We start from the raw sequence: 22631 nt of genomic DNA on the forward strand, positions 1-22631 counted from the left end.
AGAGAGAGGGAGAGACTATTTGCACAGTGCTCAGGGGACAGAAACCAGGATGAGTGGGTTAGAGAGAGAGGGAGAGACTGTTTGCACAGTGCTCAGGGGACAGAAACCAGGAGGGGTGGGCTATAGAGAGAGAGGGAGAGACTGTTTGCACAGTGCTCAGGGGACAGAAACCAGGATGAGTGGGTTAGAGAGAGAGGGAGAGACTGTTTGCACAGTGCTCAGGGGACAGAAACCAGGAGGAGTGGGCTATAGAGAGAGAGGGAGAGACTGTTTGCACAGTGCTCAGGGGACAGAAACCAGGAGGAGTGGGCTATAGAGAGAGAGGGAGAGACTATTTGCACAGTGCTCAGGGGACAGAAACCAGGAGGAGTGGGTTAGAGAGAGAGAGGGAGAGACTGTTTGCACAGTGCTCAGGGGACAGAAACCAGAAGGAGTGGGTTAGAGAGAGAGAGGGAGAGACTGTCTGCACAGTGCTCAGGGGACAGATACCAGGAGGAGTGGGTTAGAGAGAGAGAGGGAGAGACTGTTTGCACAGTGCTCAGGGGACAGAAACCAGGAGGAGTGGGTTAGAGAGAGAGAGGGAGAGACTGTCTGCACAGTGCTCAGGGGACAGATACCAGGAGGAGTGGGTTAGAGAGAGAGAGGGAGAGACTGTTTGCACAGTGCTCAGGGGACAGAAACCAGGAGGAGTGGGATATGTGGAATGAGAGAGGGAGAGACTGTCTGCACAGTGCTCAGGGGACAGATACCAGGATGAGTGGGTTAGAGAGAGAGGGAGAGACTGTTTGCACAGTGCTCAGGGGACAGAAACCAGGAGGAGTGGGATATGTGGAATGAGAATAGAGAGAGAGGGAGGAAGAGAGATTGAATGAGAAAAGTGGCTGTTCTGTTTTGCTCTTTATTGTTGTATTATTTTGGTCAAGAAATTAAAAAACAAGATGAACTTTTTGAAAAGAGCCTGTAAGTCACACACACACACACACACACACACACACACACACACACACACACACACACACACACACACACACACACACACACACACACACACACACACACACACACACACACACACACACACACACACACACACACACACACACACACACACACACACACACACACACACACACACACACACACACACACACACACACAGAACACAGAACACAACCTGAGAGATGTCATTCGGGTCAGAGTCACATGTCCTTTAGGATAGTAGCTCCAGGGACGTGACTGTCGTATCAACAGATTTCCTATTTGGGGTACCGGCCACACACACACACACACACACACACACACACACACACACACACACACTGCTAAGAGACTCCTAATTAGTGGCCGGAGAAGGACTCTTTTTGTCTGTTCCCTTCCTGTGGCAGACACACAAGTTCCTCTGTGTCCTATCTCTCCACAGATAAAGAGAGAGCGAGGGAGGAGGGAGGAGAGAGGGAAAGAGAGAGAGCGAGGGAGAGAGAGGGAAAGAGACAAAGTGTGTGTTTAAGACACCGTCTTGTTTGTGTTGGGACATGGAGCTCATTGCGTGAACCTACTCAACCTTCTCACCCCCTACACCAGGAAGTGGAGGTGGGATCAACTATTAACAGGTAACACAAACTGCCTTAGCCCCTCTAAGTTGACTTGGTATGCAGATGGTGGTGTGGCGTCTCTGATGCACCGGCCTTTTACACACTTTCTGATTGAGTGGGAGTCTGGAGAGGTGGGGACTGGAGGACTAAAGTGTCTGGTAGTAGAGAATGGCTCTCCCTTTGAGTTCAACGACTTTTACCTATTTAGAACAAATAGAAGACAATTGTGTTTGAGAGAGAGACAGGGAGACCGAAAGAGAGGGAGGAAATCCCTGCTTCAAACCCACTTGTAGCATACTTCCTTCCTCTGAACCAGCCCTTTTCTCTAACTCATTTTACACCCTCCTTTCCTCGGGTTTCAGTAAAACTGTTGTAGTTACTCTGAAGTAAGTCGGAGTGTATCCACTAGGCTTTCATCTTTTTCTCTGTCTTTCATTGGCTCTCTCGGTTCACCGCTGCGTTGCTCTCGTCTGTTTTATTCTCTCCGTAGTAAGTTTGGAGTTCTTCCACTGCCTCTCTCCCTGAGATGGCTGGATGGACGGGAGAGAGGGAGAGGAGGAGGGAGAGGCTGGGGTGCTGGTGTGTTCTTTACACAGGCAGACGAGTAAACTTGAGGGATGAAGAGAAAAAGAGAGAGAATAAAAAGCCAAAGAATGAGATTTGGTTTGTAGATGTATGTAAAAAAGTATCTTTGAGAGAGAGAGAGAGAGAGAGAGAGACAGAGACAGAGACAGAGACAGAGACAGAGAGAGAGAGAGAGAGAGAGAGAGAGAGACAGAGAGAATGAGACAGAGAGAGAGAATGAGACAGAGAGAGACAGAGAATGAGACAGAGAGAATGAGACAGAGAGAATGAGACAGAGACAGAGACAGAGAGAATGAGACAGAGAGAGAGAGAGAGAATGAGACAGAGAGAATGAGACAGAGAGAGAGAGAGAGAATGAGACAGAGAGAGAGAGAGAGAATGAGACAGAGAGAGAGAGAGAGAATGAGACAGAGAGAGAGAGAGAGAATGAGACAGAGAGAGAGAGAGAATGAGACAGAGAGAGAGAGAGAGAGAATGAGACAGAGAGAGAGAGAGAATGAGACAGAGACAGAGAGAGAATGAGACAGAGACAGAGAGAGAATGAGACAGAGACAGAGAGAATGAGACAGAGAGAGAGAGAATGAGACAGAGAGAGAGAGAATGAGACAGAGAGAGAGAGAATGAGACAGAGAGAGAGAGAATGAGACAGAGAGAGAGAGAATGAGACAGAGAGAGAATGAGACAGAGACAGAGACAGAGAGAGAATGAGACAGAGACAGAGAGAGAATGAGACAGAGACAGAGAGAATGAGACAGAGAGAGAGAGAATGAGACAGAGAGAGAGAGAATGAGACAGAGAGAGAGAGAATGAGACAGAGAGAGAGAGAATGAGACAGAGAGAGAGAGAATGAGACAGAGAGAGAGAGAATGAGACAGAGAGAGAGAGAATGAGACAGAGAGAGAGAGAATGAGACAGAGAGAGAGAGAATGAGACAGAGAGAGAGAGAATGAGAGAGAGAGAGAGAGAATGAGACAGAGAGAGAGAGAATGAGACAGAGAGGGAGAGAACGAGACAGAGAGAGAACGAGACAGAGAGAGAAGAGACAGAGTGGGAGAAAAGTGATGAAAGGGATATTGTGACAGGGAGGGAACATGATGTACATTAGGAAGTCAGAGGGGATAGAGAATGAGAAAAGAGAGAGATGGTTTGATGTGGAAGATAAAGACAGGCATTCCTGTCTTCTCCCTCTGGACCACTGCACCCAGAGATGGGTTACACAAAGAACCCAAGTTGTCTAATAAGCCCCAGAAGGGGAACCCATGATAGCTCCAGAGAAAGGCTACGTCCCAATTGCACCCCGTTTCCTTTATAGTGCACTACTTTTGACCAGGGCATTAGGGCTCCAGTCAAAAGTAGAGCACTATATAGGTAATAGGATGCCATTTGGGACACAGTCGCTCTTGAGTTCTTCATCTATCAGGAAATCCCGGTATAAAGGGTGTTGGCTGTAACTGATAAGGGGACTCAATTCGCAGGTCCACAGTTTTGTCTCAAGTTTTATGGAGTGTAATTACTTCTGATGACTGTAAACATATTGACGTGAAATGTTAACCCAGACCATACTATTACTGTCTGAAACCACGTGTGACATCACTGGCTGGTACTTTATGTGTGCTAGAGTAATGTGACTCAAATTCAATGGACCTGCTGGTCTTTTGTGTATGTGTGCTTCACATGGTTGTGTGTGTCTGTTCATCACATGTGTGTGGTTGTATGTGTGTGGTTGTGTGTCTGTGCAACACGTGGGTGTGTGAGAAAAGGAGCACACAGACTGAAGTTTTATATTAGCTAGTGTAATAGGACATATTGAGAAGTGAACGTGTGTGTGTGTGTGTGTGTGTGTGTGTGTGTGTGTGTGTGTGTGTGTGTGTGTGTGTGTGTGTGTGTACACGAGACAGATTATCTAGGGAGTGATCATTCAATCAAAGCTGATGATTCATCTTCTCTGCATGCGCTCAGTGCGTGATTGATGACCCAGTAGTGTCTGGGTAATGTAGTAGAAACAGCTAACAGGAAGATGAATGGCTGTCGGAGTGAGACAATAAGGTGGAGAGGAGGAGGGAGTTGATAGGGTTCAGGGGAAATTAACACACCAGGGGTGAGTCATGGACAACGCCACACCCCCATCGCCATGATGATCACACGGCAACCAAATATGGTGGGGTGACCCGGGTGATGTCGCAGTAATGATGATGGAGTGGTGCATTATGGGAAACAGGCATCTATTGCCCATGCGTCTCTGGTGAGAAATGTCTGTCTTTCCTGCGCCCTCCATTTCTCACTTTTGTGTTTTATGCACATATGCCATTTAGACAGGGACATTTAGTTCCAAGGGTTTTTCTGTCAACCCGCTGGGTCTCAACCTTTCATACTGTCACAGGAATAGAACAACATGAAACTGGTTGCACACAGGACATCAGCCATTTTGGCTCAGTTGCAATGGAGTCATGGAGGGACGATCTTATGGTTTCTTCTATTTTGACTTGAAGGGAGCAACATGCTATTTTTCTCAGAAACCACACTTGAGGCCGTCATGCTGTCTGGTTTTGCCCTATGTCATGTAACGGGCCAGAGGCCTCAGCGAGGGTGATGGTTATCTCCTCTCAGTAGTAGAGGGGGACCCTGGGATATGTGGTCTCCAGTCTTTCTACTATATCAACATCTGGTTACACAGGGTTATAAAGAAAGAGAGAAGAATAAAACATACTGTCACAGTTTTGCCTTTTAGCTTATTTTTTTGTTGCTAAATGTCACGCCCTGTCTATAGAGAGCCCTTGGTTCTCTATAGTGTAGTAGGTCAGGGCGTGACTAGGGGGTGTTCTAGTATGTCTATTTCTATGTTGGTGCTAATTTGGTTCCCAATTAGAGGCAGCTGTTTATCGTTGCCTCTGATTGGGGATCATATTGGTATGGTAGCCATTTCCCCACCTGTGTTGTGGGATATTGGTTGTGTTTAGTTGCCTGTTGTCATGACGTCACGCTTCGTTGTTTCTTTATTGTTTGTGTTTAGTTGCCTGTTGTCATGACGTCACGCTTCGTTGTTTCTTTATTGTTTGTGTTTAGTTGCCTGTTGTCATGACGTCACGCTTCGTTGTTTCTTTATTGTTTGTGTTTAGTTGCCTGTTGTCATGACGTCACGCTTCGTTGTTTCTTTATTGTTTGTGTTTAGTTGCCTGTTGTCATGACTTCACACTTCGTTGTTTCTTTATTGTTTGTGTTTAGTTGCCTGTTGTCATGACGTCACGCTTCGTTGTTTCTTTATTGTTTGTGTTTAGTTGCCTGTTGTCATGACGTCACGCTTCGTTGTTTCTTTATTGTTTGTGTTTAGTTGCCTGTTGTCAAGACGTCACGCTTCGTTGTTTCTTTGTTTGTGTTTAATTGCCTGTTGTCATGACGTCACGCTTCGTTGTTTCTTTGTTTGTGTTTAGTTGCCTGTTGTCATGACGTCACGCTTCGTTGTTTCTTTATTGTTTGTGTTTAGTTGCCTGTTGTCATGACGTCACGCTTCGTTGTTTCTTTATTGTTTGTGTTTAGTTGCCTGTTGTCATGACTTCACACTTCGTTGTTTCTTTATTGTTTGTGTTTAGTTGCCTGTTGTCATGACGTCACGCTTCGTTGTTTCTTTATTGTTTGTGTTTAGTTGCCTGTTGTCATGACGTCACGCTTCATTGTTTCTTTATTGTTTGTGTTTAGTTGCCTGTTGTCATGACGTCACGCTTCGTTGTTTCTTTATTGTTTTGTTTGTTTCACGGAGATTAAAATATTTCAAACTAAACTCACGCTGCGCCTTGGTCCGCTCATTACGACGAACGTGACACTAAATCTGTGTATTTCTGTGTATTTTCTGTGTATTTTCTATGTATTTCCTCTCTGTCATTGCTTATTTTGTTGTTGCAAATCAGTGTATTGTGCTTATTAAATCAACTGCAGTGCAATCAACTCCCTAGATTCAGCAGGGGAGCAGGCCTGAACAGTGTTTGAATGGAACCGTGTCCTTGAGGTGGATGAGTTATGATGATGGCTTGTTTGTGTGATCTGATGGTACCAAGGGCAGTAAACAAACATTGTTGATCCAACATTCAAGGTTATACATTGAACATTGGCCGTGCTTGTCAATGTACCGACACACAAATATTTTGTTTCCACACGTGAAACTACCCACGAAATTCTCGCCATGTTCCTCCCTCTCTCACGCTCTCTCTCTTTCTCTCTCTCCCTCCCAATATCAGGACTCGAGGCGCTCGGCGGAGATCGTACCATCGCCCTCCCTTGACGTGTTCTTACCGGAGGATGAGGACAATCCGTATGAGTCCGTCACCACCGCCGTGACCCGCAAGCCCTGCTCGCTGGACATCAGCCTCTTCAACGCCTGCCCCCTCAACGGTAAGGACACAGTCAGACCACCTGTTTAACAACCTCTGTATACTACATTCACCTCCGTCACCGTTGTCAGTACCCGCACTACTGTACATTTTGAATATATACTACCGGTCACAAGTTTTTAGACCACCTACTTATTCAAGGGTTATTCTTTATTTTGACTATTTTCTGCATTGTAGAATAATAGTGAAGACATCAAAACTATGAAATAACACATGGAATCATATAGTCAACGAAAAAGTGTTAAAAAAATCAAAATATATTTTAGATTTTAGATTCTTCAAATAGCCACCCTTTGCCTTGATGACAGATGTGCACTCTTGGCATTTTCTCAACCAGCTTCATGAGGTAGTTACCTGGAATGCATTTCAATTAACAGGTGTGCCTAGGTAATTTGTGGAATTTCTTTACGTCTTAATGTGTTTGAGCCAATAAGTTGTGTCGTGACAAGGTAGGGTCGGTATACAGACGATAGCCCTGTTTGATAAAAGACCAAGTCCATATTATTGCAAGAACAGCTCAAATAAGCAAAGGGAAACGACAGTCCACCATTTCTTTAAGACGTGAAGGTCAGTCAATACGGAAAATGTCAAGAACTTTGAAAGTTTCTTCAAGTGCAGTCGCAAAAACCATCAATCGCTATGATGAAACTGGCTCTCATGAGGACCGTCACAGGAAAGGAAGACCCAGAGTTACCTCTGCTGCAGAGGATAAGTTCATTAGAGTTACCAGCCTCAGAAATTGCAGCCCAAATAAATGCTTCATAGAGTTCCATTTGTGGAATTTCATATTTATGATTTCTTCACTATTATTCTACAATGTAGAAATAGTAAAAATAAAGACGAACCCTGGAATGAGTAGGTGTGTTCTAACGTTTGACTGGTACTGTATATAATGAAGTAATTACAGGAACAACGATGGTCATCTCCGTAACTACAGTCACCTCCGTTACCATCGGCCGCAGTTACCCCCGGTCACCGCTGTCTGCACCGGCGCAGCTGTTGGATGTGAATAAAAGAGATCTGGACACGATGATGTTTCATACTGTAGGATATCTGGAGATCAAGATTAACCCAAACTGTCACACAGTCACCACTCAGCAGCAGGTCCACGTTCTCGTCGTCATTGACACCATATCCGCTCTGTCAGTGTGTGACCTGATGTTTGACGAGGGCATAGAGCTCCGTTCTGTTCTCAGCCGTCGCAGCACAGTGGCCAAGGTTCTCATTTTACTCTCTACCAATACCATGGTGGGCTACACCACGGGTTGTCCTGGCAACTGTGCCTCTACCACACTCCCAGTAAAAAGGTGGTGAGTCAGAGGTGGGTTGTCATGGTAACTGTGGTTGGATTAGTCGTGGTGAGAGTTAGGCTGTTTGTTTTTTGGCTGGATGTTGCTGTGTGATTGACTTCTAATGGGTGAAGGAAACCTACAATGCCGTTGTATACATCTCTGGTGTGTGTGTGTGGAGCTTCTTCATTTCAGTCTACAAGGACAGTCGCTCCGAGTCACTCCTTCATACACACACAGACTTCAGAGGTGAGATTTCTCCTGGGGTCATCTCCGGATAAGTGCTAACTAAACTAATCAGAGGAGGGCTGGGGGGAATCAGGGATTCCTGCATTTAGCCCAATCACTCAGATCTGTAATGAGACATGACTGTGAGCCACTCACACTCTCTCTTTTCTGGAGAGAGAAAAGAAACAAGAGACAGAGAGAGAGAGTGTGAGAGAGACATGGAGAGAAAGCGAGAGATAGAGAGAAGGAGAGACCGAAAGAGTGCGAGAGAGACATGGAACAAGGGGAAGAGCCCAGTCTGGGGCTGAACATTTCCCCGGTATTTTACAAATGTTCCATCCCAAGAATAAATCACTTTTCTCTGGATAACTCTGTTTTTCTTGACAAAATTGCAAGCGTATGAAGCATATCAATATGTCTGGAATTGATTAGCTTTGATCAGCATGAAAATTCAAGCCTGATGCTACCTGAGCCTGATAAGCCATGCAGTAAAGCCATTTTATGAGCCATACATTAAAGCCATTTTATGAGCCATACATTAAAGCCATTTTATGAGCCATACATTAAAGACATTTTATGAGCCATACATTAAAGCCATTTTATGAACCCAAGCACCAAAAAACCCAAATGATTGTGCCGTTATCCAAGACATAGCCTATGATATACAGTATAGGCTACTGCACATTACCCACAACAGAAGAACAAAGGCCATAGATGTAGCTAGCTATAGTGCATTCGGAAAGTACTCAGACCACTTGATTTTTTCCACATTTTGTTACGTTACATCCTTATTCTAAAATGTATTAAATTGAAAACAGTTTACAATTGAAAACGGGTTTTTAGAAATGTTTGCAAATGTATGAAACTTAAAAAACAGAAAATACCTTCTTTACATAACTATTCAAACCCTTTACTATGAGACTTGAAATTGAGCTCAGGTCCATCCTGTTTCCATCAGATCATCCTTGAGATATTTCTACAACTTGGAGTCCACCTGTGGTAAATTCAATTGATTGGACATGATTTGGAAAGGCATATCAGTCTATATCAGGTCCCACAGTTGGCGAGGCATGTCAGAGCAAAAAAAACAAGCCATGAGGTCAAAGGAATTGTCTGTAGAGCTCAGAGAAAGGATTGTGTCGGCACAGGTCTGGGGAAAGGTACCAAAAGATTTCTGCAGCATTGAAGGTCCCCAAGAACACAGTGGCCTCCATCATTTTTAAATGAAAGAAGTTTTGAACCACCAATAATCTTCCTAGAGCTGGCCACTCGGCCAAACTGACCAATTGGGGGAGAAGGGCCTTGCTCAGGGAGTTCACCAAGAACCCGATGGTCACTCTGACAGAGCTCCAGGGATCCTCTGTGGAGATGGTTGTCCTTCTGCAAGGTTCTCCCATCTCTGCGGCACTCTACCAATCAGTGGCCGGACCGAAGCCACTCCTCAGTAAAAGGCACATGCCAGCCCACTTGGAGTTTGCCAAAAGGCACCTAAAGGACTCTGACCATGAGAAATTCTCTGGTCTGATGAAATCAAACTCAACATGTTGTTGTGTTACAGCCTGAATTCAAAATGTATTAAAAATATAGTTTTTTCACACCCATCCACAATACCCCATAATGACAAAGTGAATGTCTGATTTACATAAGTATTCACACCCCTGAGTCAATACTTTGTAGAAGCACCTTTGGCAGCGATTTAATTTAACCTTTATTTAACTAGGCAAGTCAGTTAAGAACAAATTCTTATTTTCAATGATGGCCTAGGAACAGTGGGTTAACTGCCTGTTTAGGGGCAGAACTACAGATTTGTACCTTGTCAGCTCAGGAGCCCGAATGCAGCTGAGAGTCTTTCTGGGTAAGCCTATAAGAGCGTTCCACACCTGGATTGCGCAATATTTACCTATTATTCTTTTCAACATTCTTCAAGCTCTGTCAAATTGGTTGTTGATCATTACTAGGCAACCGTTTTTAGATCTTGCCGTAGATTTTCTAGTAGATTCTTGAACAGGGTTATCTATTTTGGATGCAATTTGAATGGAATTGATGAGAGAGAGAGACTGTGAGAGAGTGCTCACATGCACTCTGATTTAAAGCAATGATATTCGAGTGATAGGCTGTTTAAAACAAAACAATTATCTTTACAAATAAAATAATAAGGTGACCCCGAAAGCCAGATGGAGATGTGTATATTAGACACGCATTCAGTCTTTAAATTACTGTAACATAGACTGTTGCAGGAAATGTAGGCCTACCTGTCACAAGATGAAAAGTTACCATGATGAGATGAAACAGGCATTGTAAACTGCGCTCCGTACTGAGATGCGCTGTCTGTCCCCACCCTGGCGTTGATGATTGATCATGCAAGTAGCAGAGCGAAGGCTGTAGAGAAGCTAGATTTAGACATTGCATATCATTTAATAGTTCCATTTCATGTCATGCTGTTCATAGAAATAATTTTATTATAATGTACCGGTTTCTCGCAGTTATTTATCCTGGGAAAAGGGAGTGGAGTTTGGGAAGGAAATCTCAGTAAATCTCAGTAACCTGGTTCCCAGTATTCAACCCTAGCCCAGTCACATGCTGTCCTATGCTGTATAGTTAGCTGGCAGCGTAACAGGCAGCAGCAGCTTTAAAGGAAAGATACCTGTCCTATGCTGTATAGTTAGCTGGCAGCGCAACAGGCAGCAGCAGCTTTAAAGGAAAGATACCTGTCCTATGCTGTATAGTAAGCTGGCAGAAGCAGCAGCATCTCTAAGGAGGCTCTAAACCTCTGGTCTTAATGAACAGAGACTTTTTACATCTCAAATCTACCTCCTTCCTGTCTGCTACTGCAGACCTACCTGGCTGGGGCATAGGGACGACTTATGGATGACATATGGACTACTAACTTGTCCTCAGAGATGATAATGAGATGATGATGACTAAGTCAGTAGCATCCACCAAAAATAACCATGCTGTCTCACAGTATGCATTATGTCTTAGTGTTGCACTTTCCCCTGTCAGTGTGTCTACTTAAATGTACTCTTCAATCTTCCTTTCCCCCTCTCTCTCTCTTTCTCTCTCTCTCTCTTTCTCTCTCGCTCTCTTTCTCTCTCGCTCTCTTTCTCTCTCGCTCTCTTTCTCTTTCTCTCTCGCTCTTGCTCTTTCTCTCCCTCTCTCTCCTTCACAGTGTAAGATCACCTCAAACGGCTCGTTCACAGCCACTGTGTCTCTGTGTGTGCTGCAGAAGCACATAGGCTACACATACTGCATAATGAAACCTCCTCAGCACAACAGGAAACGTCAATGGGGGGAAGACACAGCACAGTAGCAATCTGTTCCCATGCAGTTACATTTAGAATAGTAAGGGACTCTTATATACTGTATAATCTAACAGCGTATAAAGGAGCCCACAGACAGGGATATTATGGGTCTGTTGAAAGCAGGGTGTCTTAATATAGTGACGATGAGGCTTAGAGGCCTGCAATCACGTACGGGGCAGGAGACCGACGGCTAGCTATCACCGCTAAGTGGTTAGCGGTAATGGCTATCGACTCCAAGGTGAAACACTTGGGCTACTGCAGCCACACACACACACACACTCACACACTCACCAAATATACGCAGACAGGCGTGCACACTCACACCGGAAAATAATTCTTGACACACACAAACTTTCACTTTCAATTGACCCTCCCACAGCATCTACTCCTCCCTTCCTCTGATCCAATGCTTCCACTCCTCTCTGCTCCCCCTCCTTTATCCTCCTTCCCTTCTTTCCCTGAGGCTAAAGCCAAGATGTCGTTCTGTTCCAGTCCATTTCCCCCCGTGATGAAGCTCTGGAGGTGACATTTGGGTAATTGTGCTCAGACTAACCAACGACAACACGAAATAAGAAGCACAACTAACTCTCCAGGCTCTGCCATTAGAACAGTCACATCCCATTGAGTATGGGCAAGGAGGGGTGGGGTGTGGGAGAAATTGTGAGGCATACACACACGTTACACACACACACACACTTTCACTCCTCCCTCCCGCACGCTGAGATTTTCCCCGCCACTTGTTGGCAGCCATTTTGTTTGAATCATTAAAGAGGAGTGGTGAACTGCTCATTAATATTCACATCTAATTGACCAACCACCTGTGTTTATGCATACAGCGTCAACACCATATCTCTCTAGAGTCAGAGGCTGGGGTTGTGGAATACTACCAAGATGGATATTATTATCAGTATGGCAAGGCTGAACACAGTCAAATTATCATGAGACCAAACGGTAGGAGACAGATGGTACAATATGCTTTTCATATCAAGAGGGAAGACTAGGTTTGAACACAGCCTATACAATATTACTGTGCTAATAACTGCTTCTACTGAGCAAGAAATATCAACTCAACCTTGAAGTACCTATGGTATACTTGGATCGGAGTTGAAGGATTTATGACAGTCAGCTGTTTGATCATAAGTTGAAAAAGTTGTTGTTAATTAGTGCAAGGCTGGAACAAAACCGTACACACCCTGTGGGTCTCCAGCAATTGTTAAAAAAAGAAAATGTAAACATCAAAATTGTTGGGATGAAGTCTGCAAACTTTTACCTCAGTGGCAGATCCTGGCTTGAAACATTTTTTGTTTACTAGGTGACTCACAAGAAAACAATGTCTGAGAGCCAGTAATCTGTGATATGAAAAAGGCCAAGATAATAGCACATCTCTGAAATGGTTTTAGATTGCTCTGGTGCGGTATCACTAGGGCAAGATAGCACATCTCTGAAATGGTTTTAGATTGCTCTGGTGTGGTATCACTAGGGCAAGATAGCACATCTCTGAAATGGTTTTAGATTGCTCTGGTGTGGTATCACTAGGGCAAGATAGCACATCTCTGAAATGGTTTTAGATTGCTCTGGTGTGGTATCACTAGGGCAAGATAGCACATCTCTGAAATGGTTTTAGATTGCTCTGGTGCGGTATCACTAGGGCAAGATAGCACATCTCTGAAATGGTTTTAGATTGCTCTGGTGTGGTATCACTAGGGCAAGATAGCACATCTCTGAAATGGTTTTAGATTGCTCTGGTGCGGTATCACTAGGGCAAGATAGCACATCTCTGAAATGGTTTTAGATTGCTCTGGTGCGGTATCACTAGGGCAAGATAGCACATCTCTGAAATGGTTTTAGATTGCTCTGGTGCGGTATCACTAGGGCAAGATAGCACATCTCTGAAATGGTTTTAGATTGCTCTGGTGTGGTATCACTAGGGCAAGATAGCACATCTCTGAAATGGTTTTAGATTGCTCTGGTGCGGTATCACTAGGGCAAGATAGCACATCTCTGAAATGGTTTTAGATTGCTCTGGTGCGGTATCACTAGGGCAAGATAGCACATCTCTGAAATGGTTTTAGATTGCTCTGGTGCGGTATCACTAGGGCAAGATAGCACATCTCTGAAATGGTTTTAGATTGCTCTGGTGCGGTATCACTAGGGCAAGATAGCACATCTCTGAAATGGTTTTAGATTGCTCTGGTGTGGTATCACTAGGGCAAGATAGCACATCTCTGAAATGGTTTTAGATTGCTCTGGTGCGGTATCACTAGGGCAAGATAGCACATCTCTGAAATGGTTTTAGATTGCTCTGGTGCGGTATCACTAGGGCAAGATAGCACATCTCTGAAATGGTTTTAGATTGCTCTGGTGTGGTATCACTAGGGCAAGATAGCACATCTCTGAAATGGTTTTAGATTGCTCTGGTGTGGTATCACTAGGGCAAGATAGCACATCTCTGAAATGGTTTTAGATTGCTCTGGTGCGGTATCACTAGGGCAAGATAGCACATCTCTGAAATGGTTTTAGATTGCTCTGGTGCGGTATCACTAGGGCAAGATAGCACATCTCTGAAATGGTTTTAGATTGCTCTGGTGTGGTATCACTAGGGCAAGATAGCACATCTCTGAAATGGTTTTAGATTGCTCTGGTGCGGTATCACTAGGGCAAGATAGCACATCTCTGAAATGGTTTTAGATTGCTCTGGTGCGGTATCACTAGGGCAAGATAGCACATCTCTGAAATGGTTTTAGATTGCTCTGGTGCGGTATCACTAGGGCAAGATAGCACATCTCTGAAATGGTTTTAGATTGCTCTGGTGCGGTATCACTAGGGCAAGATAGCACATCTCTGAAATGGTTTTAGATTGCTCTGGTGCGGTATCACTAGGGCAAGATAGCACATCTCTGAAATGGTTTTAGATTGCTCTGGTGCGGTATCACTAGGGCAAGATAGCACATCTCTGAAATGGTTTTAGATTGCTCTGGTGCGGTATCACTAGGGCAAGATAGCACATCTCTGAAATGGTTTTAGATTGCTCTGGTGCGGTATCACTAGGGCAAGATAGCACATCTCTGAAATGGTTTTAGATTGCTCTGGTGCGGTATCACTAGGGCAAGATAGCACATCTCTGAAATGGTTTTAGATTGCTCTGGTGCGGTATCACTAGGGCAAGATAGCACATCTCTGAAATGGTTTTAGATTGCTCTGGTGTGGTATCACTAGGGCAAGATAGCACATCTCTGAAATGGTTTTAGATTGCTCTGGTGCGGTATCACTAGGGCAAGATAGCACATCTCTGAAATGGTTTTAGATTGCTCTGGTGTGGTATCACTAGGGCAAGATAGCACATCTCTGAAATGGTTTTAGATTGCTCTGGTGTGGTATCACTAGGGCAAGATAGCACATCTCTGAAATGGTTTTAGATTGCTCTGGTGTGGTATCACTAGGGCAAGATAGCACATCTCTGAAATGGTTTTAGATTGCTCTGGTGTGGTATCACTAGGGCAAGATAGCACATCTCTGAAATGGTTTTAGATTGCTCTGGTGCGGTATCACTAGGACAAGATAGCACATCTCTGAAATGGTTTTAGATTGCTCTGGTGTGGTATCACTAGGACAAGATAGCACATCTCTGAAATGGTTTTAGATTGCTCTGGTGCGGTATCACTAGGACAAGATAGCACATCTCTGAAATGGTTTTAGATTGCTCTGGTGCGGTATCACTAGGACAAGATAGCACATCTCTGAAATGGTTTTAGATTGCTCTGGTGTGGTATCACTAGGGCAAGATAGCACATCTCTGAAATGGTTTTAGATTGCTCTGGTGCGGTATCACTAGGGCAAGATAGCACATCTCTGAAATGGTTTTAGATTGCTCTGGTGCGGTATCACTAGGGCAAGATAGCACATCTCTGAAATGGTTTTAGATTGCTCTGGTGCGGTATCACTAGGACAAGATAGCACATCTCTGAAATGGTTTTAGATTGCTCTGGTGTGGTATCACTAGGGCAAGATAGCACATCTCTGAAATGGTTTTAGATTGCTCTGGTGCGGTATCACTAGGGCAAGATAGCACATCTCTGAAATGGTTTTAGATTGCTCTGGTGTGGTATCACTAGGGCAAGATAGCACATCTCTGAAATGGTTTTAGATTGCTCTGGTGCGGTATCACTAGGGCAAGATAGCACATCTCTGAAATGGTTTTAGATTGCTCTGGTGCGGTATCACTAGGGCAAGATAGCACATCTCTGAAATGGTTTTAGATTGCTCTGGTGCGGTATCACTAGGACAAGATAGCACATCTCTGAAATGGTTTTAGATTGCTCTGGTGCGGTATCACTAGGACAAGATAGCACATCTCTGAAATGGTTTTAGATTGCTCTGGTGCGGTATCACTAGGACAAGATAGCACATCTCTGAAATGGTTTTAGATTGCTCTGGTGTGGTATCACTAGGGCAAGATAGCACATCTCTGAAATGGTTTTAGATTGCTCTGGTGCGGTATCACTAGGGCAAGATAGCACATCTCTGAAATGGTTTTAGATTGCTCTGGTGCGGTATCACTAGGGCAAGATAGCACATCTCTGAAATGGTTTTAGATTGCTCTGGTGCGGTATCACTAGGACAAGATAGCACATCTCTGAAATGGTTTTAGATTGCTCTGGTGTGGTATCACTAGGGCAAGATAGCACATCTCTGAAATGGTTTTAGATTGCTCTGGTGTGGTATCACTAGGGCAAGATAGCACATCTCTGAAATGGTTTTAGATTGCTCTGGTGTGGTATCACTAGGGCAAGATAGCACATCTCTGAAATGGTTTTAGATTGCTCTGGTGTGGTATCACTAGGGCAAGATAGCACATCTCTGAAATGGTTTTAGATTGCTCTGATAGTGCTATCGAGCTGAAAGTTGTGAAAGTTCTGGGCCTATTGATCCACAGACAGCTGAACATCAAATGACTAGAATCACCCCCTCCAAATTATGTGCTGTTAGAATTCCACATGATTTCATGTTCGTAAACACTCTTTCTGATCTGAGAACTTTCAAAGGTTAAAGTTCAAGTGTGGACACCGATAAAGACCGAGAAAATAGTGTGTGTGTGTGAGCGTTTTGTCAGGTGCCCAGTTGTGGTGCAAGCTTTTGTTTTGCTGTGTCGTGTCAAGCTGTGTTAGGATAGTTCCAGAAAGAGGGGATTTTGCTCTCTGGAAGCCCAGTTTGGATGCTCTTTCCCTGGGTGTGAAGTATCTGGGCTCCTCCTCTCCTCCTGTCCGGCTGGAGGTTCTCAAGCCTATTCCGTGTGTGTACCATAGCTGTTTCAAAGTAGCATGTTGTTTTGTTGCACATTCGACACTAAAGGACAATCCTGTATGAGATGTAGCGTTGAGAGGCAGACCTGTAAATGGTGCATTCTGCGACATGATAGTGGGAGCTTAACTGTAATTGGTGCATTCTGCGACATGATAGTGGGAGCTTAACTGTAATTGGTGCATTCTGCGACATGATAGTGGGAGCTTAACTGTAATTGGTTAATGGGGTATGGCATTGGGAGCATGTGAGCAGCTACACACACAAACACGCACATAAACCCAAACACACATATACTCTACATACACACACACCCTATATAGCCCCAGGATAATATCCCATCAGTACATACTGTACAGCAGGGAGCATCAACTAGATTCAGCCGCGGGCATATTTTTTCTTGAGTGGAGGGTCGGAGGGCCAGAACATAATTATGAATCATTTGTAGACTGCAAATTGACTGCAAGAAGCCCAAACAGATATAATATTTGACTAAAACATAATCATTTCAAAACATGATTATATTTGTATACAATCACATATCTACCTATAATGCGTGAGAATACTTTAGGAAATATATTTCCTAAATTACAATCACTATGAGCTGATTTGCTGGTCTTTTTACAGACTTGTTTATCAAGTTTAACCAGTTTTATTTTGCTCAAAAATCTTGGGAGGGGGGGCAAATAAAATCACACGCGGCCAAATTCGCCCCGCTGGCCGACAGTTGGGGAACCCTGCTGTACTGCATGCCTGCATTAACTAGCTGTACTGCTGGTCTGGCCTATTAACACAGACTGGTCTGTCTGCTGCTAACACACAGACTGTCTTTGCAACACACACACACCCTCTCACCAATCATCAGTGCTGACAGGCTTATTTACTCTACAGGAAAATACCATATCGTTCTATATTTATACCTCTGATCGCCCCTCTCTCTCTCTCTCTCTCTCTCTCTCTCTTTCTTTCTATTTCTCTATCTATCTCTGTCTTGCTGTCTCTCTCTGTCTCCCCCTTTCTCTCTCTCTACCTACCTTCTCCATCTCATACAAACACTTTCTTCCTCCCTCTCTCTCCTCTCTGCTGTATCTCTCTATCTTATAGCCCACTCTTTCTCTACATCTCCCATCAACTACCTCCCTCCCTCAGACTGTCTTTGTGACACACACACACACACCCTCACGTCAATCATCAGTGCTGACAGGCTTATTTACTCCACAAGAAAATAGAAAATACCATATCTGTTTATATTTATCCCTCTGACCCCCCCCCCCTCTCTATCTGTCACTTTGTCTCTTTATCTCGGTCTCTCTACCTTGTCTCTTTATCTCGGTCTCTCTACCTATCTTCTCATACAAACACTTTCTTCCTCCCAGATAGGTTTGGATGGTATACTGTATGTACCAGGTGTATTCAACACTTACCATACAAGGTCCAGAACATACTGGTTTTCTGTTCTATCTGATGAATTAATTGCACCTACCTGGTGTCCCTGTTCTCCATCAGTCCCTGATTATAAAAACGCAGTGGAACTGGCTTCGATGTCCAGATGTGAGTTTTTCTATACCGTCAATACTATTGAAACAATTTCTTATATATATGTTTTTATACATTTCAATATAAACTCTGAAAAAAAAGAAACAACCCTTTTTCAGGACCCTGTCTTTCAAAAATAATTTGTGAGGAGGAGCTGCACTGCAGTACTTAATGCAGCTGGTGGCCACACCAGATACTGACTGTAACTTTTTATTTTGACCCCCCTTTGTTCAGGGACACATTATTCCATTTCTGTTAGTCACATGTCTGTGGAACTTGTTCAGTTTATGTCTGTTGTTGAATCTTGTTATTTTCATACAAATATTTACACTTGTTAAGTTTGCTGAAAATAAACGCAGTTGCCAGTGAAAGGACGTTTCTTTATTTGCTGAGTTTATATTTTAGTAATAAGCATTTCACCACACCTGCAATAACATCTGCTAAATATATGTTTGCGACCAATAAAATTTGATTTGATGTTATATATTTGTTGTTCCTTTTTAAGTAAATGCCTGCAGTCAACTTGTGCAGTACGCTAGGACATGGCTCTACAACCCTGTTGATGGAGCACTGCCCACCTGTTGGTTTTCGCTCTAACCCCAGTTGTAACTGACCTGATTCAGGTATCAACCAGCTCATTATTATATGCTCTAGATTAGAGTTAAAACCTACAGGACGGTATCTCTCCAGGAACAGGGTGGGAGTTAAAACCTACAGGACGGTATCTCTCCAGGAACAGAGTTGGAGTTAAAACCTACAGGACGGTATCTCTACAGGAACAGGGTGGGAGTTAAAACCTACAGGACTGTAGCTCTCCAGGTACAGGGTTGGAGTTAAAACCTACAGGACGGTATCTCTACAGGAACAGGGTGGGAGTTAAAACCTACAGGACGGTATCTCTCCAGGAACAGGGTGGGAGTTAAAACCTACAGGACGGTATCTCTCCAGGAACAGGGTGGGAGTTAAAACCTACAGGACGGTATCTCTCCAGGAACAGGGTGGGAGTTAAAACCTACAGGACGGTATCTCTCCAGGAACAGGGTGGGAGTTAAAACCTACAGGACGGTATCTCTCCAGGAACAGGGTGGGAGTTAAAACCTACAGGACGGTATCTCTCCAGGAACAGGGTGGGAGTTAAAACCTACAGGACGGTATCTCTCCAGGAACAGGGTGGGAGTTAAAACCTACAGGACGGTATCTCTACAGGAACAGGGTGGGAGTTAAAACCTACAGGACGGTATCTCTCCAGGAACAGGGTGGGAGTTAAAACCTACAGGACGGTATCTCTCCAGGAACAGGGTGGGAGTTAAAACCTACAGGACGGTATCTCTACAGGAACAGGGTGGGAGTTAAAACCTACAGGACGGTATCTCTACAGGAACAGGGTGGGAGTTAAAACCTACAGGACGGTATCTCTCCAGGAACAGGGTGGGAGTTAAAACCTACAGGACGGTATCTCTCCAGGAACAGGGTGGGAGTTAAAACCTACAGGACGGTATCTCTACAGGAACAGGGTGGGAGTTAAAACCTACAGGACGGTATCTCTACAGGAACAGGGTGGGAGTTAAAACCTACAGGACGGTATCTCTCCAGGAACAGGGTGGGAGTTAAAACCTACAGGACGGTATCTCTCCAGGAACAGGGTGGGAGTTAAAACCTACAGGACGGTATCTCTCCAGGAACAGGGTGGGAGTTAAAACCTACAGGACGGTATCTCTCCAGGAACAGGGTGGGAGTTAAAACCTACAGGACGGTATCTCTCCAGGAACAGGGTGGGAGTTAAAACCTACAGGACGGTATCTCTCCAGGAACAGGGTGGGAGTTAAAACCTACAGGACGGTATCTCTCCAGGAACAGGGTGGGAGTTAAAACCTACAGGACGGTATCTCTACAGGAACAGGGTGGGAGTTAAAACCTACAGGACGGTATCTCTACAGGAACAGGGTGGGAGTTAAAACCTACAGGACGGTATCTCTACAGGAACAGGGTGGGAGTTAAAACCTACAGGACGGTATCTCTCCAGGAACAGGGTGGGAGTTAAAACCTACAGGACGGTATCTCTCCAGGAACAGGGTGGGAGTTAAAACCTACAGGACGGTATCTCTCCAGGAACAGGGTGGGAGTTAAAACCTACAGGACGGTATCTCTCCAGGAACAGGGTGGGAGTTAAAACCTACAGGACGGTATCTCTCCAGGAACAGGGTGGGAGTTAAAACCTACAGGACGGTATCTCTACAGGAACAGGGTGGGAGTTAAAACCTACAGGACGGTATCTCTCCAGGAACAGGGTGGGAGTTAAAACCTACAGGACGGTATCTCTCCAGGAACAGGGTGGGAGTTAAAACCTACAGGACGGTATCTCTACAGGAACAGGGTGGGAGTTAAAACCTACAGGACGGTATCTCTCCAGGAACAGGGTGGGAGTTAAAACCTACAGGACGGTATCTCTCCAGGAACAGGGTGGGAGTTAAAACCTACAGGACGGTATCTCTCCAGGAACAGGGTGGGAGTTAAAACCTACAGGACGGTATCTCTACAGGAACAGGGTGGGAGTTAAAACCTACAGGACGGTATCTCTCCAGGAACAGGGTGGGAGTTAAAACCTACAGGACGGTATCTCTACAGGAACAGGGTGGGAGTTAAAACCTACAGGACGGTATCTCTACAGGAACAGGGTGGGAGTTAAAACCTACAGGACGGTATCTCTACAGGAACAGGGTGGGAGTTAAAACCTACAGGACGGTATCTCTCCAGGAACAGGGTGGGAGTTAAAACCTACAGGACGGTATCTCTCCAGGAACAGGGTGGGAGTTAAAACCTACAGGACGGTATCTCTACTGGAACAGGGTGGGAGTTAAAACCTACAGGACGGTATCTCTCCAGGAACAGGGTGGGAGTTAAAACCTACAGGACGGTATCTCTACAGGAACAGGGTGGGAGTTAAAACCTACAGGACGGTATCTCTCCAGGAACAGGGTGGGAGTTAAAACCTACAGGACGGTATCTCTCCAGGAACAGGGTGGGAGTTAAAACCTACAGGACGGTATCTCTCCAGGAACAGGGTGGGAGTTAAAACCTACAGGACGGTATCTCTCCAGGAACAGGGTGGGAGTTAAAACCTACAGGACGGTATCTCTCCAGGAACAGGGTGGGAGTTAAAACCTACAGGACGGTATCTCTACAGGAACAGGGTGGGAGTTAAAACCTACAGGACGGTATCTCTACAGGAACAGGGTGGGAGTTAAAACCTACAGGACGGTATCTCTCCAGGAACAGGGTGGGAGTTAAAACCTACAGGACGGTATCTCTACAGGAACAGGGTGGGAGTTAAAACCTACAGGACGGTATCTCTACAGGAACAGGGTGGGAGTTAAAACCTACAGGACGGTATCTCTCCAGGAACAGGGTGGGAGTTAAAACCTACAGGACGGTATCTCTCCAGGAACAGGGTGGGAGTTAAAACCTACAGGACGGTATCTCTCCAGGAACAGGGTGGGAGTTAAAACCTACAGGACGGTATCTCTCCAGGAACAGGGTGGGAGTTAAAACCTACAGGACGGTATCTCTCCAGGAACAGGGTGGGAGTTAAAACCTACAGGACGGTATCTCTCCAGGAACAGGGTGGGAGTTAAAACCTACAGGACGGTATCTCTCCAGGAACAGGGTGGGAGTTAAAACCTACAGGACGGTATCTCTCCAGGAACAGGGTGGGAGTTAAAACCTACAGGACGGTATCTCTACAGGAACAGGGTGGGAGTTAAAACCTACAGGACGGTATCTCTCCAGGAACAGGGTGGGAGTTAAAACCTACAGGACGGTATCTCTCCAGGAACAGGGTGGGAGTTAAAACCTACAGGACGGTATCTCTACAGGAACAGGGTGGGAGTTAAAACCTACAGGACGGTATCTCTACAGGAACAGGGTGGGAGTTAAAACCTACAGGACGGTATCTCTCCAGGAACAGGGTGGGAGTTAAAACCTACAGGACGGTATCTCTCCAGGAACAGGGTTGGAGTTAAAACCTACAGGACGGTATCTCTACAGGAACAGGGTGGGAGTTAAAACCTACAGGACTGTAGCTCTCCAGGTACAGGGTGGGAGTTAAAACCTACAGGACGGTATCTCTACAGGAACAGGGTGGGAGTTAAAACCTACAGGACGGTATCTCTCCAGGAACAGGGTGGGAGTTAAAACCTACAGGACGGTATCTCTCCAGGAACAGGGTGGGAGTTAAAACCTACAGGACGGTATCTCTACAGGAACAGGGTGGGAGTTAAAACCTACAGGACGGTATCTCTCCAGGAACAGGGTGGGAGTTAAAACCTACAGGACGGTATCTCTCCAGGAACAGGGTGGGAGTTAAAACCTACAGGACGGTATCTCTACAGGAACAGGGTGGGAGTTAAAACCTACAGGACG

The 22631-nt window shown here is 44.9% G+C and overlaps 1 protein-coding gene across 1 annotated transcript in view; it reads left to right on the plus strand.

Moving 5' to 3' along the window:
* The window catches only part of LOC118370769 (ankyrin repeat and sterile alpha motif domain-containing protein 1B-like), a 495760-nt gene that overhangs the window by 265260 nt on the left and 207869 nt on the right, over positions 1 to 22631 (plus strand). Inside the window, 1 exon segment of the mRNA XM_052492534.1 lies at positions 6407 to 6560. Within this exon segment, the coding sequence (XP_052348494.1) occupies positions 6407 to 6560 (154 nt within the window).

The sequence above is a fragment of the Oncorhynchus keta genome, chromosome 33 (genome assembly GCF_023373465.1).
Source record: "Oncorhynchus keta strain PuntledgeMale-10-30-2019 chromosome 33, Oket_V2, whole genome shotgun sequence".
In the NCBI taxonomy this organism is placed as follows: Eukaryota; Metazoa; Chordata; class Actinopteri; order Salmoniformes; family Salmonidae; genus Oncorhynchus; species Oncorhynchus keta.